Raw genomic sequence first — 9797 nt, 5'->3', positions numbered from 1 at the left:
TTTTTTAAAGGAAATGAAAAAATAAATCTTCTTTGTAAAATGGTTGAGTAGATGCTATCCGTAGGGTAGTGTCGTGCGGGTGACGTGGCGGCTCATGATTGGTTAAAATTAGTGGGCCCCACGTGAAACTCATTAATTTTGACCAATTATGAGGTTACACATCATCCGCAGGATAGTGCCCTGCGAGCGGCATGTACTAAACCATAAAAAAATTGTTGTATTAAAAAAGAAAAAAAAAAAGAAAAAGAAAAGAAGAAGAAGAAAAGCAAGTGGAGCTGCAAGAACACACTTGTCAACCCCACATTCCACAAACTCAATCGACTCATCACCAATGACCAAACGATCAACCAAAAAAAACTAATATTTCTTCGCTCCCTCGTTCCAAGAATTTGATCGCTGTGATTATGCTCTCGATTTCTTCTGCTTCAATCGCAGTTTTCTTCTCAAAAACGCTATTCAAACAAAGTTCCAGCCCTCTCTTCCTCACCACAATGAGCCTCTATTCTCATGCTTTTGCCGGCAACCCCGTAAGAACCAGAACACCCAAGCAGACCGACCCATTTTCCCCGCAGTCGGCGCTCCAAACCTTAAAGACCCTCCTTTCGAGCCAATCCCACGAGCCCGTCTCTCCTGATTTCAAGGTCTTGCCTTTCAGGAAGGGCAGGCCTTTAGCGGGCTCAGGTTCGGAGAATGGGCGTAGTTGGCACCTGGGGTGGTTGAGTTTAGGTGAGTGTAGAGGTTTCTTGGAGAATTCTGAAGTGGGTTTGGGTGAGGATTCGTTAGTTTATTTGGGGTGTAGATACGATGATGATGTCGTGTACTGGGCTATTGATGTGTCTGAGGCGAGTGGATTGGTGAGTAAATTGGGTGAGAGACAATTTTGCTTTGTGGAGCTTAGGACTCTAATGGTGGCCACTGATTGGGCTGATGCCACAGACATGGGTGAGCTTGCCATTGCTGGGCACGTAAGGTTTCTTTACCACTTCTACATGTTTATTATCTTCATTATGGAGAGTTCAGCCTGTTGTTTTAATACGAATTAATGTGCATTTACGAGGGAAAAGTGGAGTTTGTAATGAGTTCTTGAAATTGTACAAGTTTTACAACCACCAATATGGTTCTTAGTTTGTCGAAGCAAGTGTTCTACAAGCAGTTAAAATAAACGGGATCGATGATCCAGTATGAGCTGTTGAATTCAACCAAGAAAATCAAGTTAGAAAATGGAAAATTTTATGAAAATCAGGGTTCACGGGAACTTCGAAATACTTGGCATTTTGGAGAAAATTGAAGGAAAAAACTAACAGCGCTGTAGCCAGTAGCTTCTTAATATTGTTCTTTGGTGAATCTTGGGACACCATGATGTACTGAATTATGTTCCATGGAAAATCTAACGATACAGGAAGAACAACCCTGGAGATTGGAGCCTAATTTAGAGCCTTTGTAGATGATCTTGTCAGCATATTACAAATTATGAAGGTAAATGAGGCCAGGTGTTGAAGTAATCTGCAAGGAGGATTAAAAAACATATTATTAAACAATTGTTAGGACTTATATCAATTCTATAAAGTAGTTTGCTTTTAGACACTGTCTGTGTGCAAGGCATTTATGAAGACAGAAGACACAGGACTCTGGTCCGGAGCCACAGAACTGTAGAATTTGCCACAAAGTTTCTCCCTTTGGACACTCTTCATATTGATTTGTGCATGATTTTGATAAAGTGGCATGTTTTGCCAATTAGAGTCCTCCACGCATCATTCCACACCAGGGAAAACCCAATCTGAATATAACAGAGGGAAAAAGGGGCAAGGAAAATAGGGGGAAACACTTGTTGGATTCTCCCCTTCCATGGAAGCATCCATTTTTGCTATAAGAATGTAATTTTAAATGAAAATAATTTGGCAATTATTGCTCTGTATTATAATTCATGTTTCTTAACAGAGTAAAAAAAGGTTTGTGATTTGTGTTTCATTGTGTTTAATTTTGGGAGTGTACTCTCCACTTTTCGTCTCGAAGTGTTGGGAGATGCTGTATGCAGCAAGCATTGGTATCGGTTTACAGAACACACAAGAAATGGGTGGTCTGCAATTTTTTAACCAACTATATATCCATCCTCTTATTTTTCCTTCCTTTGGTACTCAAATGCTGAAGTAACTCTGCGGTTGGCTTACTTGCATTTGAATTTTCTGACTTCTTATTTGATCAGGCTAGAGCCTTGCTAGAATGGCATAACTTAACTCGTTTTTGTGGGAGTTGTGGAGCTAAGGCAGTCCCCATGGAAGCTGGGAAACGGAAGCAGTGTGCGAATGGACTCTGCAAAAAGAGGTTTTATCCTCGTGTTGATCCAGTTAGTATCTGACTTTATGTCTCTTTTGCTAAAAAAAAAAAGTTATTATAACCAATAATTTGTCCCTTCCATTGTGCCAACAGGTTGTTATTATGTTGGTTATAGACAAGGAAAATGACCGTGCGTTGCTAGGTAGACAGTCGAGATATGTACCTCGCATGTGGAGTTGCCTTGCTGGCTTCATAGAGGTCTGTTTGTGTGGATTTTCCCTTCTTGAATTTCTACTCCATGCTCTCTAAATCTATCAAATTTCCAGTTATTTCCCTTCTTCTAACCCAACCCCAGGTCCCGCTCTTTTCCCAATTTTATGACCCTAATTGGTAAACCTAGCCAGGAGAAAGCTTAGAAGAGGCAGTGAGAAGGGAAACATGGGAGGAGACTGGCATTGAGGTTGGTGAAGTGGTGTACCACAGTTCTCAGCCATGGCCAGGTTCGGTGCTTCTTTTTATACACCGGCCCCCCCGGTTGTTTTGTGCTTCTGTTTGTTGATTTAGTCTTGCTTTTGGGAAAAGAAGGAAATAAATGATACGGATTACATTGGTTTTCTGTGTCTTAATATTCACCCAGTATGTGCATAACTGCATTTTACATTTACTAGGCTCAGCCGCTCAATTTTCATCTTCTTGTGATATTCATAAACGATATGGTGATTTTTTATTATAGGTGTATTATTCAAAACAAGTACTACCATAAGACCATTATGATCCTTGTCCTTGAACGGCTCTATGTCCCAAAGCAGTAGATGGGTAATTTGGGTTCTATAGGGGTTTGTCAAGTGAGAAAAAGAAATGGCATGGTAGATCCTAACATTACATTCATTTGTTGACGAGGGACTATCAAAATTCATGGAATATGCCTATCTTAGGTTGTGACATACGTCGATTTCATTGTGTCTCATTTGGCTTTAACTGATGGAGCTCTGTGAAGCATCAAATTGTGGGATTTTTGGCTGCCTTTTTGAACCATCTTAACTGTACTTAATTCTCATCTAATCTGTTAACTTCCAAAAAACATAGAAATGAGCCTCTGACCAGTATTTTAGGGAACCATTGGTCTTCAGACACAGTGATTTTCGCCACACTTGTGGAATCAAAGAGCAAGAGGATCAAATGTTGAAATTTCCACTAAAGTAGTGTTGTATGTGCAAAATATTTCGCTGAAATGCTAAATCTAATTTAGCTGACGTGAAGTCAGTTCGATTTGCTCTGCCATTCCTGTTAAGAATTTTCAAGGTTTGCTCTAAACAGTGCGTGGAATGTGTTTGCGAATCTCATCTGTTATAGATGACTTAACTAACCGTACCAGTTCCTTTTGTTTCACCTCAGTTGGACCCAGCAGCATGCCATGCCAGCTAATGGTTGGGTTCTTCGCATATGCAAAATCATTTGAGATACATGTGGATAAGGAGGAGCTAGAAGGTAGGTGTTGAGATTGCTCTTCAAGTTCTTTACTTGCTGTCTCCTCTACATCATTTTCAATGTTCTAGCACACAAAATTTTTCTTTAATATACTTGTGGCTGGAGATCTAACATGAGCCAAGCCCCTCCAAGCAACTCGACTAAAACTTGATTCTAGTTCAAAAACATGCAAGACAAGCTCAAGTTCGAAATTTAGTGCTAGTTGGACATCGGTTTCAATTTGACCTCGGGCAGGGTCAACTTGGCCTTCCTGGATGCACATTCAACATGTTTGTTTACCACTGAATGAACTTATTGTAAAATACTGATAGCAATGTCACCTATGTATAGATGCTAAATGGCATAGTAGAGAAGACATAAAGAAAGCTCTTACCTATGCTGAATACAAGAAGGCTCAGAAAACTGCAGCTGCTAAAGTAGAACAAATGTGCAAAGGGGTCGAAAGGGGACAACAGTTGTCTACAGACTTCAACATCGAAAGTGGCGAACTAGCTCCTATGTTCATCCCCGGACCGTACGCCATTGCTCATCATCTGATCACTTCTTGGGTCAATCAGGTTTCTTCAAATGGTGCACTGAAACAAGAGAGTGGTTCTCAATCAAATTTGTAGATTTAGAAAAAGAAACCAAATCCTGGAAAATAAAGCATGGTTATCTGAACTTTTGATAGTTCCCAAATTGTCAACTCATTTTCTACTGTGTGTATGTTTATTTCATTGTGTTGTATCAGTATCATTCTGTAACTCGAACAATCTCCTTGTATTTGGCTAAAGAATGCCGACTACGCATCAAAGAAAGTTCGAATTCGGTTTTGTTTGTGTACTCATCGTGACAAATGTATTTGTATCTTTAAGAAACCATCTCAATGATGTATCGAAGACAATATTTATCAATATATGTTGCGGTTTATTGATTCTTAGACCTGTGGTAGTTATATCATATATCTTTTAACTTCGATTCGATCAATTTGTATTATAGTATATAACATTAGATACACGAAAAAATATTCGAAGATATAGAATGTGAAAATATATTGAAATATTCAATGATATAGTGTGAAAATGCTAAGATGGTGTTGATCTTTCTCTTCTATAAGTCATTTCTATTTTGGCAAACATGGATTGTTATCTTTCCCTAATTTGTAATTGTTGCACAAAGAAAGGCAACTGATTCATCCAAGAACATAACCAATTAATGCCAAATTCTCCTTAGCCGACCAATTAGCCTTGCAATCAATGGCCTAATGACCGGCCATCCCATTCAAATTTGAATAATTTAAGTTTAACGTGTGCTTTTGGGTCATCTCATATATGTAAAACATCTATTAATTAAATTCTTAAAATCAGTAGTCAAAGTATTTGTACCGTTGCATGTTTATATAATACATAAATATTATAACAATTCATGAAAATAAATTTGAAAAATGAAATATTATTTCATCTATATAATATTTTCTCAAGAGATGGAAGAGAGAGAGATAATTTCAATTTTTTTAATTAATCGGGTAGATCTTGTATTAATTTATGAGTAAATTTAGAAAAAGGAAAAAAAATAAATAAATTGGCAAACCCCCCGGAAGAAAGATTTGCATGAGTTTTGATTTGGCGATAAGGAATTCCACTTTAATAATAATAAATAAATAATTACCCGAAGTTTGGGGACAGCCATGTGCATCACCAATCACGCCATTTTGCTGGCATACGCTTTTTTCCCACTACACTAAACATCAGATTTATTCACAAGTTACATATAATAATTTGTTATGATTAAAAAATTATTCTTCTTTTCTTTTTATCAAATTCACATGTAAATTATTGAAAATTGTTCGATTTGAATAAATTTGATGCTTTTCTTTTTTAAGTGATCTATATATGTCCCACATGAGGTAATGACTCCATTCAACAATTCGTCTCATAAATGATTGGTTTAGATTTTTTTTAAAAATATATATAAAAATCCTTTTCATAAATGTTTATACAAAATACATATATATGTAGAGGTCACACTCACAACAATTGTAGATAGTGACCACATCACATGGATGAACATAAAATATAATTATATATATATATATATATATCCAATTATATTCCGGCTGGACACAGTAATGGTAGGAGCCAACGAATGAAAGAAAAATTCAAAATCAAACCCAAATGAGAATATTAAAAGAAAAGTCTAACTTGTAAAGAGATATGGTCAACATTTTAGGTGAGCCACTGGCCTAGCCTAGGACAAAAGATAAAAATTATACAGCTTTGTTCAATCATCAATTGTGATAACATCTCCATTTCTTCAATGTATTCTGTTTTACATATACATTTGGTAACAAATTCATCACGCAAAAAAAAGAATCGAGGGGAAAAAAAATAGAAAAAAAAAAAAACAAATTATGTGTGTAGCTTTCATCTGAGAAAATAACATTCCCCCTTGTCAAGTTCCCGGAACATTTGATGCTAAAAATACCCTTTTTGTACACAAAAATCGAAATCTATAGTCACCCTCGTCCCTCCGTTTTCGACTTGCTCATCTCCATTTCTCTGGTGCGGGCTTCACCGCTCGAGCTGGATGGATATAATCCGTATTCGCTCGTTGGGTTACTGTATTGGTCGCTGCTTCCATAATCTCCGCTAGCGAGTGCCAATTTCCTGAACTTTTTCATGTCATCGTTGTATTGGGCGGTGTCGTAATCTGAACTTCCATGAGAGCTGTACATGGAGCTGTGCCCCGGTTTGATTCCTTCATTGAGATCAGATAGGGATAGGTCTCCTTCCAAAGCCCTTACCACCTGGAAAATTTGTGGAAGAATTTTAAACAATAGAAAATGTAATGAAAAATGTAAGCAAAACGATGCAAGATGTGTAAGTCAAATATATGGACCTGTTTTAACAAAATACATGCTCAACAAGGAATGTTTAGACATTTAGTTAAACCATGAAAGAAATGTATTTTCACCTGGCTCATCCGTGGCCTGCGTTTAGCCGAGTGACGCACACAAGCAGCGGCACAAGCTACAATGCGAGCCATCTCATTTTGATTATAATACTTTTGCATACGTTGATCAACGAGGGCATCAAAGTTTCCATCTTCCAGTGCTCTGGTGAGCAATGGTCTTGCCTGTATTACAAAACATTTCGGTTAATGCTCAAACAAACAAGGATTTGGACATTTGGTTGAGGTAGATATAGTTTTGAGAGCGAAAACTCACCCAGTCTACCAAACTATCATCCATGAGAGATTGACTAGTGTCAACCGGACGCCGTCCAGTGATCAATTCAAGAAGCATGACTCCAAAGGAAAATACATCAGACTTTTCAGTAAGCTTTCCAGAGCTAGCATACTCTGGAGCCAAATACCTATAGTAACAAAGCAGTAATATGCTTCAGGTGCAGCAAGATTAAGTGCCAAGAATTTATAGCTAACGCACAATAAAGGCAAAAGCTTTCAAAAATGTTTAGTTGATGCAAAAACTACAAGAAAGGAGCAAGAGTGCCAAGATGTACTAATCTGATAGACGCATAACGACGACATAGCAACAAGAATGAGAAAAGAATTTGATCATACCCAAAAGTTCCCATCACGCGTGTGGAGACATGAGTATTGGTATCGGAAGTAAACTTAGCAAGACCAAAATCTGCAACCTGAGAGATTAAGTTTGCATGATAAATTTTTAGTTTAATTTAAAATAGGAGAATTCCTGATCAATCACTTGCCACAGAGTATGATTTTTTCTACTACTAATTCAATGTTAAATATTGTACCTTTGCTTCAAAGTTAAAATCCAAAAGAATATTGGAAGCCTTGATGTCTCTATGGATGATTTTTGGATGACCTATCAGAAATATATCGTCTCAGAATAAAACTTTGAAAGAACAAAAACATGTTTCATTTTCTCACAAGTTGAATAATCCACCTATACATGAAACTTACAATCTTCATGAAGATACGCAAGTCCTTTCGCGGCACCTAGAGCTATCTTCAATCGTGTGGGCCAATCCATTGTAGGTCTCCCGTTTCCTGAAATATAAGAGTTGCATGTTTATCAATAAAATGATAATTTATACCTTTAAACATAAAACCATGACCAAGAAACATAAAAATGAAATGACATGGCAGAAGAAATCAAACATAATCGAACTACAATACCAAGCAATGAGGCCAAATATCTTCCACATATTCTACAAACTCTTAACATTTTCCTAGCAAATAATGTTCGACGCAAGTAATGTAAGTACATATGTTGAATAAAACGAACCATGCAAGTGAAATTCCAGGGTGTTATTTTGAACAAACTCATATACGAGCATTCTCTGCGACCCAGTGATGCAGTATCCAACCAATGAAACAAGATGCTTATGATGCACTCTACTGATGATCTCAACTTCAGCCTGGAACTCGCGTTCCCCCTGTCCACTTCCAGCCTTTAACTGCTTGACCGCAACTTCTTTGCCATTTGGCAGGACTCCCCGGTGCACATAACCAAAACCACCTTGCCCGAGAAGATTGGCCGTTGAGAATCCGTCTGTGGCCATCGACAACTCTTCATAAGTAAAAGTGCTTTTCGAAAACCCCAAAGAAATTCCTGGTGAAGGCTGCGGAGCCGGAGCTTCGGGGCCTGAATAATGGGAACCAGAACCTCCACTGCTGCTCAGATACGGAGGTGGTGGCGGAGGAGGTGATGGGGCACGGCCCGGTGATGGAGGTGGTCTTATGGCACCAACCAACGGTGGAGAATGTTTAGGTGGGATTGTGACAAAATGATCACCTGGCGGTGCACTCTGCTGCCAATTGTGAATCGGGTTCCCATATGCGTCAGCTATAGCAAACACCAAAAATGATCAGAAATTATCAACTACTTGATAAAGGGTATGGAGATGATATTAAACCACGCAGAAACTTGAAAATTTTATCCAAAATCAACTCTTTGGGATTTTTTAGAACCTCGGAATTTAAGCTACCTGTAAAATATTTCTCCTCTTCGGTAGAGGCGTACCAGTTCATAATTCGAATGAAATTTCAAGAATTTATTCGAAATGGGTTACCTTTAGGCCCAGTGGGTGGTGGTGGAGGGGGTCCGTAGTAATCAGATGGTTGTCTTCTTCTCTTTTTCTTGCAGCATATGAAAAGTAGAGCCAAAACCGCAAGTATTACAACGCCTCCAATAGCTATCCCAACAACCAGTCCTGTTGACACCCCTGACGACCCACCGTTAGAAGACGGCGCCGTAGGCGGGGATCTCGCCTCACCTCCCGATGGCGGAGGAGGAGAACTCCTACCGGATGGCGTCGGCGATGAGGGAGGTGGAGGTGGAGGCGGCGAGGGAGGTGATCTTGATGGCCGAGAGGGTGTTGTCGATGGCGGCGGGGGCGCCGGTGTGGTATCGGATGGAGGCGGAGGAGGAGAAGTTGACGGCGGCGGCGGGCTGGCCGGAGGAGATTGATCGGGTGGGGGAGTTGTGGCAGGCACAGGCGGCGGCGGGGACACAGTGGCGGCGGGTGGCGGCGAGGTGACGGGAGGAGACGGCACGGGTGGCGGCGAGGCGACTGGTTCAGGCGGAGGTGGTGAGACGGTGGACGAGGGTGGAGGAGAGGTGGCGTTCGTTGGTGGAGACGGCGGAGACACCACCGGCGCAGGCGAAGACATTTTGCAAGGAGTGTACAGAAATAGGTGTTTAGATTTAGTTTGCGAGAGAAGTGTAATGAATGAGTAATATGAAGGCAAAGAAAGAAAATAGTCGTTAAACGCGTCATATTTTTGGCTGTATTTGGGGTGTGAATGTGTCTTTTTCACACGCTAATTCAATCATAATTTTATTCCATTATTTAATTTAATTCTCTATATTAGATTATGGGGTAAATTTTTTATACAAATATATATTCCCCAATTGAAGCAAATATTACCTTATTTTTTCATGGTCCTAAACATACAAACTTTATTCTTGCACGCGCAGACGCGCTGCCTGCTGTATAACAAAAGTAAAAGGAAACAAAATAAATGATAAAATACAAAAATACAAAAATGACATTTACATATAAATA

The 9797-nt window shown here is 39.3% G+C and overlaps 2 protein-coding genes across 2 annotated transcripts; one reads left to right on the top strand and one right to left on the bottom strand.

Annotated features, from left to right (window-relative positions):
• Window positions 1-296: 296 nt before the first annotated feature.
• LOC140873182 (nudix hydrolase 19, chloroplastic) lies at window positions 297-4657 on the top strand. The gene is made up of 6 exons (XM_073276198.1): window positions 297-965; window positions 2204-2344; window positions 2428-2532; window positions 2675-2774; window positions 3670-3762; window positions 4093-4657. The coding sequence occupies exons 1-6, from the start codon at window positions 405-407 to the stop codon at window positions 4371-4373; spliced, it is 1281 nt and encodes a 426-aa protein (XP_073132299.1). The 5' UTR covers window positions 297-404; the 3' UTR covers window positions 4374-4657.
• A 1464-nt stretch (window positions 4658-6121) lies between these two features.
• LOC140873345 (proline-rich receptor-like protein kinase PERK15) lies at window positions 6122-9457 on the bottom strand. Its single transcript, XM_073276439.1, has 8 exons — window positions 8802-9457; window positions 8015-8575; window positions 7690-7776; window positions 7521-7591; window positions 7324-7400; window positions 6968-7115; window positions 6715-6876; window positions 6122-6547 (listed from the first exon to the last, which is right to left on the bottom strand). The coding sequence occupies exons 1-8, from the start codon at window positions 9400-9402 to the stop codon at window positions 6257-6259; spliced, it is 1998 nt and encodes a 665-aa protein (XP_073132540.1). The 5' UTR covers window positions 9403-9457; the 3' UTR covers window positions 6122-6256.
• Window positions 9458-9797: the final 340 nt, after the last annotated feature.

This window comes from Henckelia pumila, unplaced genomic scaffold (genome assembly GCF_033568475.1).
Source record: "Henckelia pumila isolate YLH828 unplaced genomic scaffold, ASM3356847v2 CTG_525:::fragment_3, whole genome shotgun sequence".
Classification (NCBI taxonomy): Eukaryota; Viridiplantae; Streptophyta; class Magnoliopsida; order Lamiales; family Gesneriaceae; genus Henckelia; species Henckelia pumila.
This window is presented reverse-complemented; position numbering and strand designations above follow the sequence as displayed.